The sequence below is a fragment of the Eubalaena glacialis genome, chromosome 4, assembly GCF_028564815.1.
Source record: "Eubalaena glacialis isolate mEubGla1 chromosome 4, mEubGla1.1.hap2.+ XY, whole genome shotgun sequence".
NCBI lineage: Eukaryota > Metazoa > Chordata > Mammalia > Artiodactyla > Balaenidae > Eubalaena > Eubalaena glacialis.
The window spans coordinates 171,046,388-171,073,876 of record NC_083719.1 but is presented as its reverse complement, the minus strand read 5'-3'; the positions used below and the strand labels follow the sequence as shown (position 1 = coordinate 171,073,876).

Here is a 27,489-nt window from a genome sequence, read left to right as displayed (position 1 = left end):
AGTTTACCAAAGCCACAATCGCAATGCAGATAATGGGAACAGCGTGGGAAAAGGCGTGACAATGAAAGTTCCAGGAACTTTGAGAGGATGTTTACCTCTCAGAGTCAGAGCAGACATGTTCGGATAGGCAGTTGTTTGCCCAAGCTTTTGTTAAATGGTTGTTGCTCAATTTTAAGCCATGGCACTCCTATCATTTGGGTTCTGACTCTCCCACTGTGGCTATTGCAGCCTGCAGCCTGCTCTCTTCACCTAGGCTGGCCCTGACTGACAGAGAGGGAGAGGTAGAAGGATTGCTTCTCCCTTCTGCCATCCACACCTACTCAAGGTGCAGGATTCCCAAGTGTGCTTGGCAGGCTCTTGCTCAGACTTCAACATGCAGCTCTAATGACCTTCCCCTCCAGGAAGCCTCCTTTGATCCCCCAGACAGACCATAGGTCTCTCCTCTAGACTCTCCCATTCTTACTCCTAACCATTTAGCGCTGAATGTGTCTGTGTCTAGCACTATCTTCCTCATAAGTGGGGCTCTGGGCCCTCAGGGTGGCCTCGCATGTACCTGGGCATCTCCAGAGGCATAAGGGGACATTTGAGAGAGGAAGGATGGGAAATAAAGAGCTCCAGGAATTTTAGGACCTCTGGCCTCAGCTTTGGTCTCTGCAAACACACGTATGGAGACCACCTTCAAGGCTGCACCCTGAGCCATGAAGGAGGAAGGGGCTGCCATCCTTCCCTTTCCCAGCTCTGCCTTCCTCATGCCTCAGTGTCCCCCATTATTGCATTTGTAAGGGAATGACCATCCCCACTGAACAAAGAGGGAAACCTGGACCCTGGGAAGGGTGACTCTTCCAAGGGATGGGCACCAAGTTGTGGGAAGAGGCCTGGGCCAGGACTTGGGTGGGCTGGGTTTGAATCCAGGCTGGAGCATGTGCTTGCTGTGTGACCCAGCAATTCATCTAGCTTCTCAGGGCTTCAGTTTCTGATCTGTAAAATAGGGTGGTTGTGAAGAGTCAGTAATATAGTGTGGGTTGGTGCTGATAAAGGTTTTTTCTCTTCTGCCTTTTTAATATCTTTTTTCTTTCTTTCTTTCCCCCTCCCTCCCCTCTCCACCAGCTCAGAGCATCTGTTTTCTGAGTGTCACCCTGCATGGTTATGAGACCCCAAGTAGACCAGGGAGTAGAGCCCCCATCATAAGCTTGGCACTTTAGTAGATGCTCAGGCCTCTTCTTCTCCTCTCCCCTCCCCTCTCTCAGGACAGGCAGGACATCCAGTGCCTCCCCCACTGGAGGAGCTGGATGGGAGACTCCAGCTTGTGGAGGGTGGGGCTGTGTGAGTCAGGAGAGGCAACCTGGAGTCAGGCCTCCTGGCCCCAAGGTGTCCAGGCCCCTCCATGCCTGCCTGCCTGCGATTGGACAGACCTGGTCCTAAGTCTTAAATTCCATCCCCTATTGGGGCCTCCTTGGGACCACATCTCGGGGGTTTGCTCCTCTAGGCTTAAACCCACATAGCTGATGGGCCCTGAGGAAGGCATGGCTCTTCTTAGAACCTCTGTTTCTTCATCTTTTAAGGGGCATTTGGGATATACAGAGAAAGTAGGTGAAAATGCTTTATAGAAGACAAGGCAGGATATACAGGCATTTAATTGTAGCTTGTTTTCATATATTCATTTTAAAAATTGAGCTGAAATCACATACCATATAATTACTTATTTTATTTTTTTTTATTTTTTTTATTTTTTAAGTTTTATTGAAGTATAGTTGATTTACAATGTTGTGTTAATTTCTGCTGTACAGCAAAGTGATTCAGTTACACATATATATTCTTTTTTTGTTGTTGTTAGTTTCTGCTTTATAACAAAGTGAATCAGTTATACATATACATATGTTCCCATATCTCTTCCCTCTTGCGTCTCCCTCCCTCCCACCCTCCCTATCCCAGCCCTCTAGGTGGTCACAAAGCACCGAGCTGATCTCCCTGTGCTATGCGGCAGCTTCCCACTAGCTATCTATTTTACGTTTGGTAGTGTATGTATGTCCATGCCACTCTCTCACTTTGTCACAGCTTACCCTTCCCCCTCCCCATATCCTCAAGTCCATTCTCTAGTAGGTCTGTGTCTTTATTCCCGTCTTGCCCCTAGGTTCTTCACAACCTTTTTGTTTTTTTCTTAGATTCCATATATATGTGTTAGCATACGGTATTTGTTTTTCTCTTTCTGACTTACTTCACTCTGTATGACAGACTCTAGGTCCATCCACCTCACTACAAATAACTCAATTTCGTTTCTTTTTATGGCTGAGTAATATTCCATTGTATATATGTGCCACATCTTCTTTATCCATTCATCTGTCGATGGACACTTAGGTTGCTTCCATGTCCTGGCTATTGTACATAGAGCTGCAATGAACATTGTGGTACATGACTCTTCTTGAATTCTGGTTTTCTCAGGGTATATGCCCAGTAGTGAGAACACTCCCATTTACCATTGCAACAAAAAGAATAAAATATCTAGGAATAAACCTACCTAAGGAGAAAAAAGGCCTGTATGCAGAAAATTATAAGACACTGATGAAAGAAATTAAAGATGATACAAATAGATGGAGAGATATACCATGTTCTTGTATTGGAAGAATCAACATTGTGAAAATGACTATACTACCCAAAGCAATCTACAGATTTAATGCAATCCCTATCAAACTACCACTGGCATTTTTCACAGAACTAGAACAAAAAATTTCACAATTTGTATGGAAACACAAAAGACCCTGAGTAGCCAAAGCAATCTTGAGAACGAAAAATAGAGCTGGAGGAATCAGGCTCCCTGACTTCAGACTATACTACAAAGCTACAGTAATCAAGACAGTATGGTACCAGCACAAAAACAGAAACATAGATCAATGGAACAGGATAGAAAGCCCAGAGATAAACCCACGCACATATGGTCACCTTATCTTTGATAAAGGAGGCAAGAATATACAGTGGAGAAAAGACAGCCTCTTCAATAAGTGGTGCTGGGAAAACTGGACAGGTACATGTAAAAGAATGAAATTAGAACACTCCCTAACACCATACACAAAAATAAACTCAAAATGGATTAAAGACCTAAATGTAAGGCCAGACACTATCAAACTCTTAGAGGAAAACATAGGCAGAACACTCTATGACAGAAATCACAGCAAGATCCTTTTTGACCCACCTCCTAGAGAAATGGAAATAAAAAGAAAAATAAACAAATGGGACCTAATGAAACTTAAAAGCTTTTGCACTGCAAAGGAAACCATAAACAAGACAAAAAGACAACCCTCAGAATGGGAGAAAATATTTGCTAATGAAGCAACTGACAAAGGATTAATCTCCAAAATTTACAAGCAGCTCATGCAGCTCAATATCAAAAAAACAAACAACCCAATCCAAAAATGGGCAGAAGACCTAAATAGACATTTCTCCAAAGAAAATATACAGATTGCCAACAAACACATGAAACAATGCTCAACATCATTAATCATTAGAGAAATGCAAATCAAAACTACAATGAGATACCATCTCACACCGGTCAGAATGGCCATCATCAAAAAATCTAGAAACAATGAATGCTGGAGAGGGTGTGGAGAAAAGGGAACACTCTTGCACTGTTGGTGGGAATGTAAATTGATACAGCCACTATGGAGAACAGTATGGAGGTTCCTTATAAAACTAAAAATAGAACTACCATACGACCCAGTAATTACTTATTTTAAAGTGTAAGGTATTTAGTGTGTTCACAATGTTGTGCAACTGTCACCTCTCCCTAGTTTCAAAACCTTTTCAGCACCCCATAAAACACTCCATAATGATTAAGTTATCACTTCCCATTCCCCCTTCTCTTCATCCACTGGTAAATACTTTCTGTCCCTATGGATTTTCCTTTTCTGGATATATCATAGGAAAGGAATTATACAAAATGTGGTCCTTTGCAGCTGACTTTCACTCTGAATAGTTTTTGAGGTTCATCCACATTGTAGCAATGATCAGGATTTCATTCTTTTTTAAGGCTGAGTAATATTTCATTGTATGGATGTATGGATATACCATATTTGCTTATCCATTCATCTGCTGACATACATTTGGGTTGTTTCTACCTTTTGGCTCTTATGAATAATGGTGCTATGAACATGTGTGTACAAGTTTTGGACATATATTTTCATTTCTCTTGGGTAGGTACCTAGTTGTAGAATTGTGGGGTCATATGGGAACTCTATGTCTAACTTTTCAAGGAACCACCAAACTGTTTTCCATGGTGTCTGTGCATTCATTTTTCCCTATTAGGGTCCTGCTGTGAACTGGGCACCCAGATATTCATCTCACAAGTTTTTGACACCACTGAGCAATAATTATAGTCACAGTAGTAAAAATAGCCAACAGTTGGTTAGTTATTCATTTATGTGCACGAATATTTAATGAGCACCTACTGTGTGCCAGGAGCACATTAGTTCATTGAGTTTTTGTAGGGTTGCCATGAGGTAGGCAAGATTGTTCGATTTTCTTGCCCAAGTTTACACAACCAATTAGGGCTGGGATTTGAACCCAGACCTGGCCGGCCCAGAGGCCAAGCTCTCAACCACAGTAATATGCAGCTTCCTGCTGGGCACTTGTGGGGGCTTTTCTTATATGACCTTCTTCAGGGTAGATGTTACCATCTCCTTGTTACTGGAGGGGAATGTGATGGGAGAGGTAGCCTGGACATAGGCTCTCCTGGCATTGAGTGCTGAGGGTTGGATTAGAGGAGGGACCTGAGGATAGCAGAGCAAGGGTTCGGCTGGAGAGAAGGTTTGGAGAAGGTTTCCTGGAGGAGGCATCAGTGAAACTGGGCTTTGAAGGATGCATAGGAGTTTGCCTGATGAGAGGTCCTAGGTAGAGGGTCCTAAGTGCAAAAGTGCAGATGTGTGAAAGTGCCAGAGGAATTCAGGTGACTTGGGGTATCTGGAGTGAAGATGACATGTGGGGAGAAGTAGGAAATGAGACAGGAGCTGGACTCAGAGCACCTATGTACAAAGTGAAGGAGCTTGTGTTTTATCTTGGGGGTGTTAGGGAGCCATGGGAGGTGTTTGAGCAGGATAACCATTGGACAAGTCTGTGTGTCAGAAAGACCCCTGAAGGGCCTAGCGTGGAGTCCAGAGCCCAGAGAGGAGAGGAGTGACTAGACTCCCACCTCCTCCTCCAAAGCTGCCTCTTCATGGAAGTCTGCCTTGACTTCTAGCAACCCTTTCTCTGTGCCTCCCTCTGCTCCTGGCACACATTCTACCTTCTTGCCAATTACATGGCATGCCTCTGCTTCCCTTTCCCACTACACCCAGAGCTCCTCCAGGCAGGGTGTGGAGCTGAGCCATCTCTGGGGCCCCAGCATTGCCCAGCATGGGTTGGGCACAGAAAGGTGGCAGCAGAGGTGTGTAGAATGGGAGAACGAGTGGACAGATGATTGTGCATACAATTGGCCAATGCCTGGGGAGTGTGTGTGTGTAGCTGGCTGAATCATATCTCAGGTAAAAGTGACATCACTTGAGTTTCAGGTACTTCCTTCCTGGACCCTGCCCATTCTGTCCCAGATCTATTCAGCACATAGAAAGGGAATGCATTCACTCATCCATCCAACCACTCACCCACCCATCATCCATCCATCTATCCATTCATCCATCCATCCATCCATCCATCCATCCATCCATCCATCCATCCAACCATCCAACCATCCATCCATCTACCCATTGATAGTTTTCATTCATTCATCCTTTGATTGGTTAATTCATTCATACAATAAAAATTTATTTAGCACCAATATGTTAGTGATCAACAAGGTCCCTCCCTTCAAAGGGCTTGTAACTGGATGGATACAATCCAGAGTGATTGGTGGGAGAGGGAATGGCATCCAAGCAGAGACTGGAAGAATGAGGAAAGAGTGTTTGAGGCAGAGAGGGCGCCTGGTGGAAAGACTCAGAACAGAGAGAACACAGCTTTTCAAGGACCTGAGACAAGTTCTATGATGTTAGCAAGTTGGGTGTGTGCGGGGAGGGGTGGTTGTGGTGGCTAGAGGTGTTCTAAGAATGGTCTGGACTGGGATAGGTCATTCAAGGCTTTATAAATGGGCTGAGCAGCTGTGCTTGAGGCTGATGGGTGTGTGGGCAGAAAGGGACATGGTCAGATCTAGAGTCAAGTAAGATCCCCCTGGGTCTAGGGTACGGGACAGACTGGAAAGGGCGAGGCTGGAGGCTGGGAGCACAGGAGGTGTAATTCAGATGGCCTGAGTTGGCAGAAAAGAGGGGGTGGATTAGGAGAAGAATCAGGTGAAGAAAGCCATACTGGAGAGAGAGAACACAGCCTGGGCAAAGGTTTGGAAGTGAGGGACAACGTGTGGGGTTATTTGGTGTATGCTGAAGGATGAGATGGGAGAGGCATACGGCAGCAAGATAGGGCAGGGCCTTCAGTGCTAGCCTGAGCTTGAACTTTTTTACAAAGGTTTTAGGGAGCCATGGGACGTGTTTGAGCAGGGAAGGCTCATGTTCAGATCAGCATGTTATAAGGCTCTCTTTGGGGCAGGTGTGGAGGATTGGACTGGAGGGGTGACGTGGGAGGTGAGAGCCCAAAGCGGAGGCCCAAGGAGGTCATAAGCAGAGGTCAAGGGTCAGAACTCTGGAGACATCATCACGTCTTCTCTCTCCACAGCTGCCATTGCCCCCAAGGATGACCTTTTCTATGGCTTTCTGAAACCTTGGCTGGGTGAGCTCAGGACTGGGTAGCCTGGAGCTGGGGCTTCAGGAAAGAGGGGGCAGGGTGTGGGGTTTCTTGGTGAGGTCCTTAACCTTGGTCTTCTGGGTCCAGGAGATGGGCTGTTGCTCAGCAAAGGTGACAAGTGGAGCCGGCACCGCCGCCTGCTGACACCTGCCTTCCACTTTGACATACTGAAGCCCTACATGAAGATCTTCAACCAGTGCACCGGTATCATGCATGTGAGTCCCAAGGTTTCTTGGGAAGAGGGTATCCTGGTAGTGAGGCTGGTCCAGGCTCCAACTCATGGGCAAACCATGTGATGCCAGGAAGCCTCACTTCCTTTATCTATAAAGTGGTCTTGTAGTGAACTTGCAGCTGGGTCATTGTCAGCCCGGCTGAAGGTCTGTGGTCTCCATACCCATTTGCCACGCGTCTTTCTCTTCCAGGCTAAATGGCGGTGCTTGGCAGAGGGCTCAGAAGTCTCCCTTGACATATTTGAGCATGTCAGCCTCATGACCCTGGACAGTCTTCAGAAATGTGTCTTCAGCTACAACAGCAACTGCCACGAGTGAGTGTGGCCTCCCTGGGGAACATAGAGTCAGCTGCTCCAGGGGCGAGGTGATGAGAGGAAAAAGGAAACTCTTAGCTGTTAGGCACTCCTGCGCAGCTGGTGCTCTGTCACTGACAGGCTATGTGGTTCCAGGAAACTGACATCACCTCTCTGAGCCTGTTTCCTCATCCCCAAAATGGACATCTCCATCCCATCCCCACAGTCATCGTATGAGAATTATAGGGGATAATGTGAGTCAATAACTTGGCATACAGTAGGTGCTCGGTAGACGCTAGTTTTACTCATTCCTCCACAAAAAGTATGTGGTCTTTGGAAAGACCCTCCCCACACTTCCTGAGCCTCAGTTTCTTTGTAAAATAGGGATGACAATCCCTGACCTTCTGAGAGATGTTTAAAGGATAAAATGATATAGCACTGCCCTGGCACACAATGGATGTTGAGTGAATATTTGTTGAATGAATGAAATAACCCTAGCTCTGGTTCATTCGTTCATTCATCAAATATTTGTCGTGTACCTACTACGTGCCTGGCACTATGCTAGCCACTGGGGATATGGTGATAAGCACTAAGCCCAATTCCTTGGAGCTTACAGTCTAAGGGGATATAAGGAATAAGGGACATAATGACTGTCGAGTTTGTAGCACACAGTAGGTCCTCAATAACAAGCTGCTGACTTTGTTACTCTGGGCCTTGTAGTGGTATTGTTTCAGTTGGGTAAGGTGGAGATGGCCTTAGTAATTAATTCATTAATTGATCCAAGAAATATTTATCGAGTGCCTACTGTGTGCCAGCTCTAGAGTAGAATACAGTGGTCAACAAAACAGATAAGGTCTTGCTCTTCTGGAACTTACATTTTAGTGGGAAGACAGGCAGTAACCATGAACAAATAAACAAGAAAATGGCAGTTGGTGATTAGTGCATGAAAACAGCAAGCATGCTTCAGAACTGAGGACAGCTCTTTGCAATCCTGCCCCCTGCAATTTAGTTTTTCCTTTTTTTTTTAATAAGAACTTTACTGAGATGTAATTGACATACCATACAATTCACCCATTTAAAGTATACAACCAATGGTTTTTAGTATATTCACAGAGTTGTGCAACCATCACCATAATCGATTTTAGAATATTTTCACCAAAAAGAAACCCTGTACATTTTAGCACTCATCTCCCACTTCCCACTTCCCCTCCAGATCTAGGCAATAACTAATCTTCCTTCTGTCTCTATAGATTTGTCTTTTATGGAAATTTCATATAGATGGAATTACACGACTTCTGTTTCTGGTTTCTTTCAGTCAACATATTGTTTTCAGATTCAACCATGCTGTAGTTGTAGTTGAATTATCAATAATTCGTTTTAAAAATTGCTGAATAATATTCCATTTACCACATAATACCATGTTTTGCTTATCCAGTCATCTGTTTATAGACATTAATGTTTCCATTAATGTTTCCAAAAAATGTTTCCATTTTTTGGCTATTATGAGCAATGCTGCTATAAACATTTGTGTACAAGGTTTTGTGTGAACGTTTTAAATTCTCTTGAGTATATACCTAAGAGTAAAATTACTGGGCTATATGATAATTCTGTTTAACCTTTTTTGGAACTGCCAGACTTTTTCCATAAGTTGGTTGCACCATTTTACATTCCTACCAGCAGTATGTGAGGGCTCCAATTTCTCCACACCCTCATCAACACTTGTTATTATCTGTCTTTTTGATTATAGCCATCCAGTTGGGGTAAAGTGGTATCTCATTGTAGTTTTTTTTTGCATTTCCATAATGACCAATGCTGTTAAGCATCTTTTCATATGCTTCTTGCCCAGTTGTATGTCTTCTTTGGAGAAATGTCTATTATATTCTTTCCCCATTTTAAAATTGGGTTATTTGTCTTTTTTATTATTGAGTTTTAAGAGTGCTTTATATATTTTAGATACAAGCTTCTCATCAGGTATATGACTGGCAAATATTTTCTCCCACTCTGTGGATTGTAGCCATTTAATTTTAGTGATGCTACATCTATTTAGAAGTCCTCATCCCTCTTTGGGCCTGTTTTAAAATGTACCTAGAATTTAGTTTTATTCAGGTATGGTGAGGCCAACAGATCAAGAAACAATTGCCATTGAAAAGATAGTTTGTTACTTACTGCTCCCAAGATGAGGGGGCATGCCACACCACACAGGGCCACATGGGGAAGCACCAGAAGAAAGCATGGCAAAAACATTTTTGGGGGGTATTCTACGGGAAGGAATGGGAAAAGCAGGGTATGCAGGCTTAGGATTGGCTAGTTTGAATAATTTCAGCAGGCTCTGGGGCACAGGGGTGCCCCCAAGTTATCCAGTGCCTGGCCCTGGGGTGATTAAGGCAGGGGGATAGTGGCTCAACACAGTAATGTTTGGAGTATGGACTCTGGATTGGTTGGTTTGCAAAAGAAAGGCATGCTCCTGGGTGAGTCATTTGCTATCTCTAAGAAATGGCTAGTCCTGGGAAGGGTGGTATCTCTCCAGTCAGTGAGGCCCCAGGTGGCAGAGCATCAAGAATACAAGGAAATAAGAAAATAGAGTTAATTCAAGGCCTCTCTTTGTAACCTGCCCATGGGGAGAGGAAGCTTGTCTTAGGGTACGGGGCTTTGCTCATGGCCTTTCTTCTCCCTGGCAGGAAGATGAGTGATTACATCTCGGCCATCATTGAGCTGAGTGCACTGGTGGTCCGGCGTCAGTATCGCCTGCATCACCACATTGACTTCATCTACTATCACACAGCAGACGGACGGCGTTTCCGGCAGGCCTGTGACACCGTGCATCACTTCACCACGGAGGTCATCCAGGAGCGGCGGCGGGCACTACACCAGCTGGGGGCTGAGGCCTGGCTTAAGGCCAAGCAGGGCAAGACCTTGGACTTCATAGATGTACTGCTCCTGGCCAGGGTGAGGCTGGACACTGGAGGGTGGAGCTCTGCCCAGGACAGCCTCCTCATGAGTTGCAGCAATTGTGTAAAATGATAAACATCCACATTAACATGGATCTAGAATGCAGGCAGATGCAAAACACGTAAGACTGTATTCGTTCGTTAGGGTTGCCGTAAAAAAGCGCCACACACTGGGTGGCTTAAATGACAGAAATAAATTTTCTCAGTGTTGGTTTCTTCTGAGGCCTCTCTCCTTGGCTTGTAGCTGGCTGCCTTCACCTGTGTCTTCACATTGTCTTCCCTCCGTGCATGTCTGTGTCTTCATCTCCTCTTCTTATAAGGACACCAGTCATACTGGATTAGAGCCCACCCTAATGACCTCATTGTAACTTAATCACCTCTGCAAAAGTCTTATCTCCAAATTAGGTCACATTCTGAGGTACTGGGGGTTAGGATTTCAACTTAAGGGTTCTGGGGTGGGGCTGGGGAGGGACAGAATTCAGTTCACAACACAAAGATGAAATACAAGACCTTGAAGAAATGTGACACTTGCAGAGATAGGTGGTCACCTATTTGTGGTGCTTCTGTGGAGTTTCTGAGCAGCAGCTGGGTTCTGGATTCAGACAGTCCTGCATTCCAGTTCGATAATAGCTCTGCTGCTTCATGGATGTTTGACCTTAGTCATCTAAGTCTTCCCTCTGAGCCTCAGTTTCCTCATTTACAGCATGATGATCGTAAGACCTGATCACAAGATTGTTGTCAGCCATCTGGCAGGATGCTTGGCGCTAGGAGCTGCTGAAGAAATACAAAGTCCCTTCTTCCTCTCATCTTTGGCTCTCTTTCCATCTTTCTTAGACAAGTTGCATACATCTATCTGCCTGGAATCCTTTCCCCTGCAGCTTGGCTTAAGATAAAGAAGGGGGTGTCTTGACTTTGGAAGAACTCCTAGGATGTGGCGGGTGGGACGAAGTGAGCTGAGCAGAGTCTGCTGCCCATTCCAGGATGAAGATGGGAAGGAACTGTCAGATGAGGACATCCGAGCTGAGGCAGACACCTTCATGTTTGAAGGTGAGGACATGGGGTGTGGCTGGGGAAGGATGGGAAGGGGCCCCATTGTCTGAAGACAGCATCTCCGCTATCTTTGGGCAGCATCCATATAAGCTCCTTATCTGCCTGCAGGTCACGACACAACATCCAGCGGGCTCTCGTGGGTGCTGTTCAACTTGGCCAAATATCCAGAGTACCAGGAGAAGTGCCGGGAAGAGATCCAGGAAGTCATGAAAGGTCGGGAGCTGGAGGAACTGGAGTGGTTAGTCTGGGGTCATGGGGGTAGTGGGGGCAGGTTGAGTTCAAAGCCTTGAGTATTAATCTCTCTGCTCTACCACTTACTGACTGTCTAACCTCAGACAAGTCACTTAAGCTTCTTGAATTTCAATTTCTTCAACTGTAAAATGGGGATGACAAGTAACGCGTATGCCTACCTCATAATGCAGGAGTTCTTAGTTAAGAGTGTCTTAGTCAGCAATGGTTGCAATAATGCTGCCTAACAAACAGCCCCCTAAATTCAGTGGTTTGCAGCAAGCATTTATTTATTGCTCTTGTCTGCACATATTTCTTGCTCTTGTCTGCATATTACTCTTGTTACTCTGGGCTGCACTGAGTTGAGTGGAGATGCTTCCAAGCTTAGGTTTGTGTTCAGGTTTTTTCCGTGTCTCCTCATTTTTCATGGACCAGCAGCCACGCTGGGCATGTTCTCCTCAAGACAGACTCCAGAAGCACAAAGAACCACACAACTTAAAACCTCTGCTTGCATTGTAACATTCCATTAGCTAAAGCAAGTCATCTGGCCAATCCCACCATGGATGGGGTGGGACATATGCTCCAGCCGTCGGGAGCTGAAGATAATCAGAATCACATGGCAAAGGGCATAGTGTAAAATTCCAGTGTGGGGGGAAGTGTAAGAATCAGGAATAATAAACCGATTTACTTCAGATGTGTGGCTGTGTGGAGCTGATTCTGGGCGATGCAAAGAAAACACAGCATTGAACAGCGAGAAAGTTCCTTTTGGTTCATTGTCAGCCATTTGGATTATGACCTCAGGGAGACACTTTCAGTTGGTGCCATTGTGTCTTTAACACCTTGCTAATCCTTGCTAATCTGCCTTTTTAACAAAGGGAGAAGATACCTCAGGTTCTGAGAATTGGGCAGGAGGTGGTATCTAGCCAGAATTTAATAACTGTCTTCTGTTTTCCCAGTGGTGTTTATATTTATGGATACCTTTATGCCAGGCATGCCATTTGCCCTTAATGGTAGCAACAGAGAGTTTCTATGAAAGATAACCTGTTAGTGTAAAGAAAACACTCTAGATCATAAACCAAGGGTTATAATTAATCCAATTTTGTGCCCTGAAGTCCAAAGGAAAAAAAGCTAATGTACTGTAAGAAGAGGATGTATGGGTTTATAAATACTGACATTGATCTATACAGGCTGGTAAATTGCTGCTACCCCAGGTCCCCTTGGCTGTCCTGGCACCTCCCCAGGGATGCCCCCTGACCTCCACATAATTCATCAGTTAAAGGGTTAATGCTGGGCTCACAGACATCCGGCTAGTGCTGCTCTAATTGGTCAGGGGTCAGATATTTTACTTGCTGAGGATTAGAGGTGTGTGCAGGGCACAACTGCAAATGCCTGAAGTTGGGGCAAGTCTGAGATCCTGGACTGGTTTCCTGCAGTTGCTCCTAATTGCCTGTGCACATGGGTGTGTATATGTGTCTGGGGAAGGGGGTGGCACCATGGCCTGGACCCTAGTCACCCACTGTTCCACATTCCCCAGGGACGACCTAACCCAGCTGCCCTTCACCACTCTGTGCATCAAGGAAAGCCTCCGCCAGTTCCCACCTGTGACCCTGATCTCCCGCCGCTGCACAGAGGACATCAAGCTTCCAGATGGGCGCATCATCCCCAAAGGTGCCCTCTATGTGCTCCCTGCTACCTGCCTGCTCTATTACCCTGCTCTATTGCCTGCCCCAGGTGCACCATCCCTGTAGGCAGTTTATAGCCTGTTGCTTCTGGGGTGATGGGGGAGACTCAGTTGTGTGTGTGTGCTGGGGAGATAGAGGTTGGTGAGTCCAAGCAGAAAGGAAGGAGTGGGTGTGGCAGGGTGGGCCCTGTGAGGGTGCAGGTAGGGAAGGGTTGATTTCATTCCGTTGCCAGATATTCCCTGGAGACCAGGTCCTGTCCTGGGTGATGCTGGGCATCTAGAGAAGCTTCATCCCCAGGCCCAAGCTTTGAGTACCACCCAGACTGGGGAAGATACATCAGGGCACAGACATTCCCAGACACATGGGGTGAGGGATGGGCTAAAGGGAGGGACAGAGGCTGGAGCAGCCCCAAATAAGGAGCGATGGCTCTATCTGGGGTGGAATGCAAGGAGATGGGTGTATCTGGGATGGAATGCAGGGAGGGCTGCCTGGAAGAGGGAACGTGAGAGGTGAGCCTTGGGGGTTGGAAATGAGAGCATGTTTATGGAGCAGAGCCTCAGGGTGCAGACAGTGAAAGGCCTTGAATGCCATGTTGAGGCACTTGAACTTGATCCTCAGGGCAGTAGGGAGCCATGGGAGGTATTTGAGCTGAGGAGGAGCAATGTCAGATATATGAGTGAGAAAGATCCCTGTGTGGCCAGGATGGCAGCTAGAAAGATGGTGATGGGAACCTCTTATGGAGAAGCAGGGGGAGTGGATGGGGCAGCAGAATTTTTTAGGGAAGGATGGGCAGGAAAGGGTGGCAGATGGCTTGTGGGAATAGCATGGCTCCAGGGAGAGCCGGGGAGGCGTAGGTCTCCAGAGGAGGTCCTGGTTTCCCTTGGTTCCACTGACCCAATGACCCCACCCCTCCCCACAGGAATCATCTGCCTCGTCAGTGTCTATGGGACCCACCATAACCCTACAGTGTGGCCTGACTCCAAGGTGAGCTCCTGCCCCAACCCTCCCTTCTCTCAGCTTCTTTCTTCTCAGAAGGGGCGGTCCTTGGTCAGCAAGGCCTCCCCTCCCCTCCTCCCCACGGAGCCAGATGGGTGTAGGGCTTGAGTACTCCTCCCATTTATTCACCCATTCACTGTTAATTCATTACATCAGCAAATCTTTATTGAGCATCTATCGTGTGTCAGACCCAGTGTTGGGCACTGAGGACAGAGGAAGTTACTGTCTTTGCTCTCACGGAGCTCACAGTGAAGTGCAGAGGAAGAAAATAAGCTAATAAACAAGATTATTTTGGATATTGATAAATGCGCAAAGGAAACAAAACTGGAGTGGGTTGGGGGGTGGGGGAGAGCACTTTAGCTCACACGGTGAGGAAAGGCCTTACCAAAGAAGAGATGTTTGAGCTGAAACTGAAAGCGTTCACACTGAAAAGTGAGGAGCAGGGAAAAGTGTGTTCCACATGGAGGAAACAGCAAGTGCAAAAGCCCTGTGCTGGGAATGGGAAGGAGACAGGTGTGGCTGGATTGTAATGAGGTTCTCTCTGTCCTGCTGGTCTGGTTCCCAAAGGCTGAGGGCGGGAACCAGGTTGGGATGGCTGAACCAGCCCTCAGGCTCACCCCCAGTCTGCTCTTGCCTAGGTGTACAACCCCTATCGCTTTGACCCGGACAACCCACAGCAGCGCTCCCCGCTGGCTTACATGCCCTTCTCTGCAGGACCCAGGTAACTTCTATTTTCCCCAGTCCAGGTGAAGCATAGGAGGAACATCGAGGCCAGTGGAAGGTCAGGGATGCACCCATCAGGAGCAGAAACCACGTCCACTCGGGTGTCCCCGCCAATCCGGTACCCTTTTCGTGCCCTCAGTACACCAGGAAGCCCCCAAATCAGCCTCTGCGATATCATCCGTGGGTACCAACTATCTACTGTATGCCAGGCCCTGAGTTCTGGGCTCACATGCTCCTAACCGCTCTATGATGCCTTTGTCTGCAAGTTGAGGTTCAGAGGGGGAGGTCATTTACCACATCCCAGGGACCCCGCACACACAGCGGCTGGGCCTGAGCCCCCTGTTCCCCGTCCTTCAGGAACTGCATCGGACAGAGCTTCGCCATGGCTGAGATGCGCGTGGCCGTGGCGCTGACGCTGCTGCGCTTCCGCCTGAGCGTGGACCGAACGCGCAAGGTGCGGCGGAAGCCCGAGCTCATTCTGCGCGCGGAGAATGGCATCTGGCTCAAGGTGGAGCCGCTGCCTCCGCGGGCCTGAGGGTCGGCGCGCCCCTGAGGATCCCCGGGGGCCCAAGCCCCGCCCAGAGAGGCCCAGGTTCCGCCCCCGAGGGCCCAGGCCCCGCCCTCAAGATCCTGAGGGCATAGACCACGCCCGTCGAAGTCCAGGCTCATTAAGCAGCCTGGTGGCGCATGCCACACCCACTTAAGGCAAGGCTCCGCCCCTGGAGGGTCTGATCCCGCCCCCTGAGGTCCAGGTCCCGCCCCCTGAATGCCAGTTTCTGCCCTCTTGTTTGAAGGACCAGGATTGGCCACTCCCCTCGGGCTCAGGCCCCGCCCCAGCATCCTTCGGATTCAGGTCTTCAGGCTCCGCCCACTGAGCCTTCCAAGGACCTAAGACATGACACCTAAGGCCTCCAGGATACAAGCCCAGTCTACTTCAGATCCCGGCTGGCTTTTAAACTGAGGATTTGAGAACTGGAGCCTGAGATCAGAACCTTGAACGCAAACATCACCTTCTTGAGGCCCCCAGCTTATGTGGATGAACTCCTCAGGAATCAGGTTGCATCCCAGGGCCCAGGCTGTTTGTTGTTGATTTGTAAACCCAGACTCTCCCTTTCAAGCTCCTTCCTTCCTCCCTTGCTCAAAGGCCCTTTGCTGAGTGTCCTGATTTTTGCAGAATAAAAGCAAGGGATGCAGACATCCCCCATCATCCATCCCCTAGCCAGGTCAGATCCTTACACCCGATTCCAGCAAGGAAATGAGGGATCCTGGACAGTTGGGAAGCTGTGAGCTAGGAGGCTGGGAAGCCATTTGTCTTCGGACATGAACTCAGACTTTTGGGGACAGTTTGTGCATTCATTTATTTCAACATACTGCATAGTAAGTGTCTGCTGGCACTGGGCCAGGAGCACAACACCAGGCAAATTCCTGCCCTCAGGAGGATGGGGGGGGCATATGTTGGACAAATAATTCCATGGGTAAAATTATTTGCGACCTGTGACAAGAGAGGCCTTGGTGCTGCGCAAGCATAATGGGGGTGGAGGGTGGCTCAAGGAAAGCTACTCTGATGCTGAAGTTGGAGTAAAAGTCGGGTGGTGACAAGGGAGAAAAGAGCATTCCAGGCAGCAGGAACAGCATCTGCAAATGTCCTGTGGTGGGAGAGAGTGTGGTATGCTTGTGGAACTCACAAGGGGCCGGGGTGGCTGGATCTGGGGGGTAGGGGCAGAGTGGAGGAATGGTGGGCAGGGCCCAACAGCACAAGAACTGCGGGCCGCATCACAGTTCAGGCTTTATGCAGAGGGTAATAGGGAGCTATAGAGTGTCTGTGAACAGGGGCAGGAGAGGTTATGGTCAGATCTGGGCTGTCAGGGAGGTGGCTTGGAAAGGGTGTACAGGGGACTGGAAACTCAGGGAAGAGAGAGGCTGAGTTTGGGGGGACAGGAGGGGTGACTATCTAGCTGTGAGGGCTGAGGGGAGGGAGGAGGTAAGGGTGATTGCCAAGTCTTTGGCTGGAGGAGTAGTGCCTGATATGGTGCTATAGAAGGTGGGCCAATGACAATGACTGTAATAATCATATTAATCATCAAATATTTTTTGAGCATCTGCTGTGAGCCAGGCAGTATTTGAATCCTTGCGTCATTGACATTCTAGAGGGGGGAAACAGATGACAAATGATAAATAAGCAAATAAATAAGTTCACACAGCCTTGGGGGTCACTGAAAGGATTTTGAGTTTTATTGTGACAGAAATGGGGAGCCATGGAGGGTTCTGAGCAAAGGAGGGACAAGATTGGTCTTACAGTCTTGGGTTGCTACATTGAATAGAGACTGTGGCAAGGATGGGATGAGGGAGATCAGATTGGTGGGGGGGTGATGTGAGATGATGGTGGCTCTACCCAGGCTGGGAGCTGTGGAGGTGCAAAGCGGTGGTTGGATTATGATGAGAAATGATTGTTTCATGAAGGTAGTGCTGGCGGGTCTGCAGATGGATGGAATGTGGGGTTTGGGAGGATGGGAGGACCCCATGTTTGGGTCTGAGCACCTGGAAAGATGGAAGCACTATCAATTGAGATGGAGAATCCCAAATGGAGTAAGTGGTGTGTTTTTTTTGGTGGTGGTGGGGGAGTGAGGTGGGGGTGAGATCAGCCTGTTAGTTTGAGCCAGGAGGAGTTGGAGATGTCAGGTTGGCAGTTGGATAGATGGGTCCTGAACTTGGGAGAGAGTTCAGGGCTGGTGATGTACATCTGGGGAGGGTCAGTGTTTAGATGTTGTTTTAAAAGCCTCAAGGCTGGGTGAGATCATCTGGTGTGTGCGTGTGTGTGTGTGTGTGTGTGTGTGTGTGTGTACAGAGGAGGGGTTTAAGGACCAAGCCCCAGGGGTCTCCAGAGTTAACAATGAAATATGAATCGATTGAATGCTTCCTGTGTGCCCTTCCCAGATATTCTCATTTAATTCTCAAGGGTACTCTTATTATGAAATGGGTACTGTCACTATCTCATTTAACGGAGGGGGAAACTGAGTTCCCCAGAGTGAAATGACTCACCTAAGGTCCTACAGCGATATCCTTGGGACCTCAGAGGGGGCCCTGAGTTCTTTTCTACCCCATCTCTCGGGCTCCTGGTCCAGGCTGGGTCCCTAGCCCCTCTTTGCCCAGAAGAGGGTGTCCGCAGGGATGGGGTAGGGTTGAGGGGGGCGTGGAGGAGATAAGGCAAACCTAGGATGCCGATCCTGGGGCGCCCCCAGGTGGCGCATGGTGGGATCGTATGCCGGAATCCCTGTCCGAAGCTGCTCGCGGACTGAGTGGGAAACATGCGGTCCCGGGCCTTACAGGAGTCACCCGGCTCTTGCCGCTGCTGCCTCTTCCACATCTTCGTCAGGACTCAGGGTCTCCAAGCGCGCATCATTCCCTAAACATTGTACCGGCCTCTCCCCAACCCCCTTCCCTTGCAACTCCGTCAGACACCAGCAAAAATAACTTTGCCTTGGGAGGCGACACATGTGGGTTCAAACCCCGGCTCTGCACCTTCTTAGCCGTGGGCTCGGCACGTGACTGCTCCTCTCTGCACCTCCGTTCTCCCCTGTCATGTGGATTTTACAGGATCATCATGCTTGTAATGCAGATTGACTTTCCGCTAAAGGCTGTGATGGTGAATGAAAGAGACAGGGAGGAGGGGAGGAGGGCCCGGGAGCAACAGGCTCCGAGGCGTCTGGTCTCCACTAGTTCGGCGTGTGTGTGTGAGCGTGTGCACGCTCAGTATTGTGTGACTTGGTATGTTGGGGTGCATTTGGGTGAATATGTGAGCATGTGCTTTGCGTGCAAGTATGTGAGTGTGTGTACCTGTGTAAGACTCAAAATGTGTGTGATTGTGTGAGTATATGTGTGCTGTGTGTGAGATTGTGTGTGCATGCATCGGTGTGTGCATGTGTGTGTGGATGGGTGTGGATGGGTGTGTTGGGAAGAGAGGAGAGGAGAATCTCACTCACCAAATGACTGTAACTGTCCACGTCAGGCTGTGTTCATCGCAGGAGCTGCTGTCCAAACCTCCCTCCCTCCTGCTTGCAGCAGGCAGGACATTCTGGAGAAATAATGCCCTTGGAAGCAGCCCTGATGGAGGACTGGTGGGTGCACGTTCTCTGCTGTCTCCCAGAGGGACTGAGCCCCAAGTGCCCACAGTGGGAACTTCCTTGATAAAACACCCTTTACCTGCTGCCTTCCCTTTTCTGTATCATTTCCCCACTATCTTACTGGTATTTCCTGGAATCACCTCCCAAGGAAACAATTTACAGTTAATTTCTTTTCTCAGGGACACCTCCAAATAAAGTATTATCACTCGAATCTTTGCATCAGAGTTTTCTTCCGGGGAACCTAAACTAAGACACATACATGGGTTCACTTCCCTAATTCCTATAGGCCTAGTCTTATGCCCTTTTTACCAAGAAGGAAATGAGGCTCAGAGAGGGCAAGTTGCCTGCCCAAGATCACACAGCTGGAGAGTGGGCGAAGGTGGGCTTTGACTGGGCTTTCTGACCCCAAACCCAGTGCTTTCTCCCCTCCTGGGAGCCTTCTCCTTGCTAAGGGCTGTGGGAATGAATGGGGTGGGGCTTGTAAACAGCCAGTAAGGTTCCTGATGTGTGCACCAGAGGGACCCAAAGCTCATGCCTGGTGCCCATGTCCTCATTCTGTCATAAAATAAGAGAAATAATGGCAAACACCAGGCTTGGTGCTGACCGCGTGTCAGGGAATGTTGTTGTAAGCACTTTATTATTTATCTCCTTTCTCTCTCTCTCTCCCCCCTTCCTCTCTCTCTCCAAATATTACCTGGGAAAAATTTCCACTCGGCTTCTGCTCCCCAACCCCCAGCCCAGCAGTTTGGTGTGATTTCTTTTTAGTTTTACAAAATTGTGTATATGAGCATTTTCAATGTATGTACAAACATTTATGCACACATAACTATTTTTTGAGGACTCCAAATATATTGGAAATATATCTGTTTGTGAACTTTTATTGTATAATGAACTCCCAGAAAGTTTAGTAGCTTAAAATGACAAACTTTAGTTTGCTTACAAACTTATAATTTGGTTAGGGCTCCACTGGAGCAGCTGAAGATCCACTTCCAAGATGGCAATTTGGTACTGGCTATTGGCTGGGGTCCTCAGTTCCTCTCAGCGTAGGGCCTCTCCAGTGGGGTGGCTTGGGTTTCCTCTTAACATGGCAGCTGGGTCCAAGAGGGTGTATTCCAAGAGGACTTGAAGGAAGCTGCAAGGCTTCTTATGATCTAGACTCCCAAGTCCCCAAAGTCACTGAAGACAGCTCAGGTTGACGGAGAGGGGAATTAGACTTTACCTCTGTATCAGTCTGGGTTCTTCAGAGAAACAGAATGAACAGCATCTATCTATCATCTATCATCTATCTATCTATCTATCTATCTATCTATCTATCTATCTATCTATCTATATCTATTTACATCTATCATCTATCTATCCCTTGTTTATACATATATATTTATCTTAAGGTTTCTATATGATATAAATCTTATCTGTAAATTTATGTCTTAAGATTTATATATTTAAGATATATAATACAGATATTTATTTTAAGGACTGGCTCATGCAATTTTGGGAGGGCTGTCAAGTCTGAAATCTGTAGGACAGCTTGAAACTCAGGCAGGAGTTCATGCTGCAGTCTTGAGGCAGAATTTCTTCTCTGGGAGACCTCAATTTTTGCTCTTAAGGCCTTCAAACTGATTGCATAAGGCCAATTTACATTTAAGTAAAGGAGTATAATTTACTCCTTTACTTAAAATCAACTGACTGTAGATGTTAACTATATCTACAAAACACCTTCTCAGCAACACCTAGGTAAGTGTTTAACTAAATAACTGTACTATAGTCTAGCCTAGTTGACACACAAAAAAATAATCATCACAATCTCTTAAGGAGAGGGGCAGCAAACAGTTTGCTGCTATCTTTAATCTACCACTTGGGGAGGAGAGGGGGACAAATGGTCTTTTTTATAACAGTATACTTCCCAAGGGTCCGTTCTCCAAGCCTCCCTTCTGTGGCTTGGGGTGGTCCTTGGTGGTCAGGCTAGTTTTCGTGAGCAAACATCACCCAATAAACAGAGGAGGGCAAAGGAGGATGAGGAGGAGGAGGAGGAGGAGGAGGAAGGGGAGGAAGAAGACTATTAATGACTACATTGCCTACAGTAATACACCCTAGTGGTTTTTCCTAGCTGTGTGTGTCCTCTGTACTTTTCCTAAGTTTTCCTCCAGGCTTTCTGGCTCCCAAACCTGTTTGTTTGATCTTCTGCCACCTGGGCCAGGAATCTGGCAACTCTGCCAGCTGTTCCTGCCTTCAGTGTGGCCTCAGGGGCCTGTCTGTTCTTGATCTCAAACCTGCTTTGGGGCTGAGAGTTGGGTCAGATTTCATCAGCCACTATGAGTCTCCAGTATGGCTGGTTCCTGCTGCCCCCACCAGCCCTGATTATCTCAGCACATTTAAGGACGGAAGTAAGAATGAACATGTATAAGAACGAACATGTGTGCCCCACCCTGGGCTGGGTCTTTACAGTCCTGGCATGGCTTCAGGGGGCGGTCCTTATTGATGACCCACTTTTCCATGTCATTCAGGTTTCTGCTCAAAGGTAACCTCCTTAGGGAGGGCCTCCCAGATTGCCCCATCCAGAGCAGCCCCCTTGGTCACTTTCTAGCATGTCTCACTCTGTTAATTTCCTTCATTACTGCCACCATCTGACTTGGTCTTATTTCCTTTTGGCTTCCCTCATCAGACATGAGCACAACAATCCAGAGACCTTGTCTATCTTGTTTATCCCATGTCCTGAGTTCTAGCAGTGTGCCTGGTACAGAGTAGGTGGTCAAGTACAGTTTTGTTGTTGAGGAATGAACTACCTGGGAGGTATAAATCCACTTCTCCATTTACAGAGGAGGACATGAGGCTTAGAGAGGGCAATTGACTTGCCCAAGGTCACATAGCTAGTGAGTGGCAGCACTTGGATTTGAACTCAGTTCTGCTGAATCCAGAACTTGTTCCTTCCCAACAGCCGAGGAAGGAAAGGTGAAACTCCAGCCATCAGGCAGCCTGCATGCTTGTTCCAGAGAGACTCCAGGCTGATTCCTGGGAGGTGTGTCTTTATGGTGACACCAAATAAGAACTGCTCATCTGTTTTGTGTGCCAGCTATGTGCCCCTCACTGTGCCAAATCCTTATTTCTTTTTAAAATTGTGTTTTAGTGATAGAAGTTATAGCAACTCAGTGCGGGTGAAAAATGCATTAGAGACTCCAATTCTACTTCCTCCAATTCCACTGTGTTGTGTGGATTCTACTGGATTTTTTCAATGCATATACAAACGTGCACACAGACACGTTTACAAGTTTTGTTTATAATTGAACCTTTACTCACATACCATTTTGAAATGTACTTTCCCCTACTCTCTCTGCCTGTGTCTGGTAAGACTCTTGCAACACTCTGTGAGGTTATTTATTTATTTATTTATTTATTTATTTTTCTTTTGGCCATGCTGCATTGCATGCAGGATCTTAGTTCCCCAACCAGGGATTGAACCTGTGCCCCCTGCAGTGGGAGTATGGACTCTTAATCACTGGACCGCCAGGGAAGCCCCGGTGTGAGGTTTTATCAGCCCATTTTACAGATGTGAAGAGTGAGGTTCAGAGGGGTGGTGGGCTGTGCCCAAGTCTGGTGACTCACAGTGACCACCCCCGCCAGTCTGGCACAGCTTTGCCCACTGCCTGGCTCTGGATGGGGGTAGAACGATCCCTGGAGAAGGGGCAGGGGGTGAGTGGCTCCCCTCCTTCCACCACTGGCTGGGGGACATTCCATAAGCCAGGCTTGTGTGATTTGGCATCTGAGATGTTCCTTGTTTGACGAGAAACCATTGGGGACAGTCCAGCCTCCTCAGGCACAGAACAGAGTGTCCCCACCTGAGGCTTCCTGCCCCCCATGCTGTCTCCCTTTACCCTTCTACCATCTGATCCAGAAAGCTGGGAGACCCGGGTGATGGATCCTGCTTTCCTGTGGCCCCAGAGGCCTGCTGGATTTTGAGTTCTTGGCCATGATGAAGGAATCTTCAACACCTGCTTCTGTATTGAATGTTGGACCAAATTTTTTCACCTTAGCTGTTTCCCCCAAGGACTCAGCAACTGCAGACACAGTGTGGGTGTTGAAAGAACAAGGACAGGCTTGCTTGTGCCTACTTCTGGGCACTTCACCCTGTGACCATGGGACCCTTTCAACCACACAGTCCACTCCCCCTCTTCAGTTGGGTCCCTCTCAAAGATCACCTCCTCCTGGAAGCCCTCATGTCCCTATCACTGTCTGGTATATTCTTGATCATTTATCTGATCATCGCCCTTCTCCCCCTTAGAGGAGCCCCTTGACAGAAGAGATGATGTCTGCTGTGCTTACTGCTGCATCCTAGCATCTAGAATTGTGCCTGGAACATAGTAGATGCTCAATAAATACACAGCCACACAGACCTGGCAAGTACAGATTTTTCTCCTCATTCTACACATGAAAAAACTGAGGGAACAGACAGGGTAAGTTTTCCTAAGATACCTTGCAGAGCCTGACTCAGGTCTCTTAAAGCAGTGACTCTCAAACTTTAACAAGCACAAGAATCTCTGGGATCTGGTTAAAACATAAATTCTGACTCGGTAGGTATAATCCTGCAGCAATGATCTGTCACTTTGTAATGAACAGCCCCCAAAACTTAGTGACTTAAAACAGTGACTATTTTCTCTTATGATTCTGCATGTCGACTGACCTCAGATGGATGGTTCTTTTGTACCATGTGATGTCACCCAGGGCTGTGGTCATCTGGAGGCTCAGCTGTGTTGGACCATCCAGATGGCTCCCTCACGTGGGTGGCAATTGACACTAACTGTTGGCTGAGAGATCAGCTGGGGCTGTTGATCAGAGCTTTTCCATGGGGCTTGGGCTTCCTTATCGCATGGCGACTGGGTTCCAAGGGGAAGTGTTTGAAGAACAAATGTAAATTTAAGCTACCAGTCCTCTTCGAGGCCCATAACTAACATGGCACCACCTGACCACACAATGTTAGTTAAGCAGTAACAGGCCAGTCGAGATTCAAGGAGAAGAGAAATAAACTCCTCCTCTGACAACGGCAGAAAATTTGCAACCATCACCTTTGCGGGTTAGAGCCCTAAGTTCTGCATTTCCTAGATGCTGCTGGTAAAGCCAATGCTGCTGGTCTGAGGACCACATTTTGAGTGGCCAGTTCTTAGCGTTCATGGCTATAAAGGTCCCTTTCTTCCCTAAACAGTTAATGAGCACCCATTATATGCCAGGATTCACTTTCACTAGTGCTGTCTTGTTGAATTACTTCTCTGTGTGGCTGGAGGGAGTTATTGCACCTCTCTGGACCTCTGTTTCCTCTTCTTTCCCTCTGCTTCTTCCGACCCCTATCTGGCTAGCCCTGCTGCCTCTCACCTACCCTAGCCCTGCCCCTGGCTCTTCTCTGGATGGACCTGTCAGCAGGTGGATCCAACTCAGCAGAGGAGGGAAAGAATCTAGGGCAGTGCACCCAAACTTGCTGAGGGCTCCAGGATCAGCCACCTGAAGCCAGATTGGGTAGGCCTGGAAGGAATGTGGGGTGGTGGTGGTGGTGGTGGTGGGGAAATTTGGGCATTTCCCCAACATTGTATTAGTTGCAGGAAGACTGTCTGTCCAGATCCTCTCATTCAGCAGCTCCATCCTTCAAACTCACCCTCATCTTGGAGCCTGACCATGAGGAAACCTCACGGGGGCTGAGACCACTTTACAGGGAAATTTGGGAACACGATCTGGATGTGATGTGTTCCCTTTAACGCTGACATCCCATTTCCCAGATGGGAAGGCTGAGCCCAGAGAGGGTCGGCACAGCCCACAGTCACAGTGAGGATGCCCACTCAGGATCTCCGAGCTCTGCCCTCCCCTGTATGGACCCTGTTCTCTCTCTTGGCCCCTTGCAGCCTTACCCCTCATGCCTCCAGGTGCCCTCTTCCGATTGGGCCCTTTATCCCCTGAATCTGATGCAGGTAATCCCCAGCCAGGCTGGTTTCTCTGTTCCTGCTTCAGCAGTCATGTCTCGACCTAGGCCCTGGGCTGCTTGGAGGAAGGACTTGAACACCTTCCAGGCTGTGTGCCCTGGAGGGCAGAGGCTTCACGCCTCTGAAATTCCTGATTCTGTGCTGAGAGATGGTGCATGACGTCTTCCTGGCCCACACATGGAGAGGAGCCCTGGAGATGTTTGGGGACAAGACTGGGCAAGGCCCTGCTCACCTGGAACCTGAACATTCATGATTTTACCTGTCGCACCCTGGCCTTGGAAGGGCAGGGGTGGGCTGTAAACTAGGGGACCCAGGGTCACCTTTGCCCATCCCCCAACAAGCCCATGTGGGAGGTGCTGAGTGCTGAGAGCGCAGTGTCTGCGCCATGTGACCCTGAGCTGGTTCCTCTCTGGCCAGCAGCCTCGGGTTTTAAGTCTTGGGCAGATGCCAGGAGGGGAGGAGGCAGCCAGGCGTGCAGGGGTTGGCTGACTCAGCCAAGCCCAGCCTCGGCCAGTTCAGAGGTCGGGCCAGGGAAAAAGGCCTCCCAGGAGGAGGGCAGAAGAAGTTGTGATGGACAAGCTGCTCTGACAGAAGGTGCCAGACTAGTGTTGGCGGGGCTGAGGATTCTGGCCTGGGACAGTAAGTGTATACTGCCCTAGACAGGGTGGCTCCAGGGAGAGAGCCGGCCCCAGGGATGATGGTTTCCTCGTAACTGGAGCCCCTGACAACCTTCCATTGATTCGCCACTGATTCAGTTTGGGCATTTCTTCATTCGTCTCTTCCTTCCTTTCTTCCTTTCTTTCTTTCCTTCTTTCTTTCTTTCTTCCTTTCGTTCTTTCTTTCTCTTCTCTCCCCCTCCCTCTTCCCCCCCCCTTTCCTCTGGATTTCTCTGGGTCTCCCTCCCCTCTCTGAGCCCTTCTGGCCCTGTCCCCAGCACTCACCATCCCTGCCCCTCTCTCCCTTGTTCCTGTCCCTCTATTGGTCTCTGCCTCACAGCTCACCATCATCGCCCCTTTCCTCATCCTCAGGAGCTCACCCTCCACCGCGTCCGCCCCACAGGATGCTGCAGCTGAGCCTCTCCTGGCTGGGACTCGGGCCGGTGGCAGCCTCCCCATGGCTGCTCCTGCTGCTGGTCGGGGCCTCCTGGCTCTTGGCTTGTGTCCTGGCCTGGATCTATGCCTTCTGTGACAACTGCTGCCGCCTCCGATGTTTCCTGCAGCCCCCAAAACGGAACTGGTTTTGGGGTCCCCTGGGCCTGGTAAGAGTGGATAGCAGGACGATCTGGGGGATCAGGGTGGATGGATTTCCTGAGGGTTCAGGAATGGGGCTCAGGGACCTGGGGGTCTGGGATTGGGCTGGGGTCTAGGGTGGTAGAGAAGTGAGGGAGACCTCTTGCCTCACTCCCCCACTGGGTCCAGTCCTGTCCTCTCTGTCCGCTCTATGCCCAGTGCTTTTCTTGTTCTTACCTTTCCTCACCCCAAGCCTGTTTTGGGTCATGTTCCCACCTGTCTTCCCCACATTAGTGCACATCTGAGGGGATCTCAGGGTGGGCTGCAGAGAGCTGGGTCCCCTGGTGGCCTCACAGCCCCCACTGCTCATCTTGAGGCCTCCTCAGGGCCACTGTCTGAGGTCTGTTCCCTGGCTGGCCCATCTCTGTTGGCCTCAGGCCAGTGTCTGCTCCTCTGTGGGCTTCTGCTTCCCCACAAGAATTAACTATGACCTCCACCCCATCTTCCCCCCATGGGGGCACAGCTGGGTTGGAGGAGATGTGTGGGCAGTCTCTCCTCCTCCCCTTCCTCAGGCACCGTCCTTTTCCTATCTTGCCTTCCACACCCAAGACATATCAGTGAGCCCCACTGCCCAATTTGGATAAAGGTGAACCACTCCCCCTTTCAGAAGGAATCACTCTGCCCTAATGGCCAAAATTCCTGGGCGGAGGCTTCTGGCCCACTTTCTTAACCTCATCCCCAGAGGCCCTTCCTCTGTGCTGCATCAGCCTCCTTTTTGCCACAATCCACAATCACACTTAGGATTTTGTCATCACCCATAAAGGCGCCACCTCCAAAGCCATTGATCTGAGGGGTACATTCTCTGACCGTAACCCCTCTTCCTTCCATCTTCTTTTTTTTCCTCCTCTCCTGTCCTAGACCCTGCCAGGATGTCCAGTCCCCTCTACACCCCAGTTTAATGGCTTCCTTTCCATCCTACTTCCTTGGATACATCTAGCTTAGTTTCTCATCCTTTGCACATGGGCTGAAGTCTCTTGCCAATTGGGCTTTCCTTCATGGCTCTTTGGAAAAGCTTTGCCTTGTGTGAGCTCAACCCCTCACGTCCTCTAATCTCTTCTCCACGATGATACTAGAGAAGGTCACAAAACAGGTCAGAGGGGTGACATGTACATCCCACCTGCCTATTTCCAATGGACTTCATTCTGCACAAAACCTCTTGTCTGCTTGAGCTGCTGTCTCCTTGTGCACAGAGATGCTTTTACTCATTGCCTCCATT

The 27,489-nt window shown here is 48.6% G+C and overlaps 2 protein-coding genes across 2 annotated transcripts in view; both read left to right on the top strand.

Moving 5' to 3' along the window:
* The window catches only part of LOC133090239 (ultra-long-chain fatty acid omega-hydroxylase), a 29,365-nt gene extending 13,590 nt beyond the window's left edge, over positions 1–15,775 (top strand). The window contains exons 4-13 of the mRNA XM_061188579.1: positions 6,685–6,738; positions 6,841–6,968; positions 7,176–7,297; positions 9,955–10,222; positions 11,205–11,271; positions 11,383–11,512; positions 13,037–13,170; positions 14,104–14,168; positions 14,819–14,901; positions 15,261–15,775. Of these exons, the coding sequence (XP_061044562.1) occupies positions 6,685–6,738; positions 6,841–6,968; positions 7,176–7,297; positions 9,955–10,222; positions 11,205–11,271; positions 11,383–11,512; positions 13,037–13,170; positions 14,104–14,168; positions 14,819–14,901; positions 15,261–15,438 (1,229 nt within the window). The 3' untranslated portion in view covers positions 15,439–15,775. The remainder of the gene's footprint in view (positions 1–6,684; positions 6,739–6,840; positions 6,969–7,175; positions 7,298–9,954; positions 10,223–11,204; positions 11,272–11,382; positions 11,513–13,036; positions 13,171–14,103; positions 14,169–14,818; positions 14,902–15,260) is intronic.
* A 9,792-nt stretch (positions 15,776–25,567) lies between these two features.
* Positions 25,568–27,489, top strand: part of LOC133090238 (cytochrome P450 4F2-like) — a 96,237-nt gene continuing 94,315 nt past the window's right edge. Inside the window, 2 exon segments of the mRNA XM_061188578.1 lie at positions 25,568–25,623; positions 26,013–26,242. Of these exon segments, the coding sequence (XP_061044561.1) occupies positions 26,045–26,242 (198 nt within the window). The 5' untranslated portion in view covers positions 25,568–25,623; positions 26,013–26,044.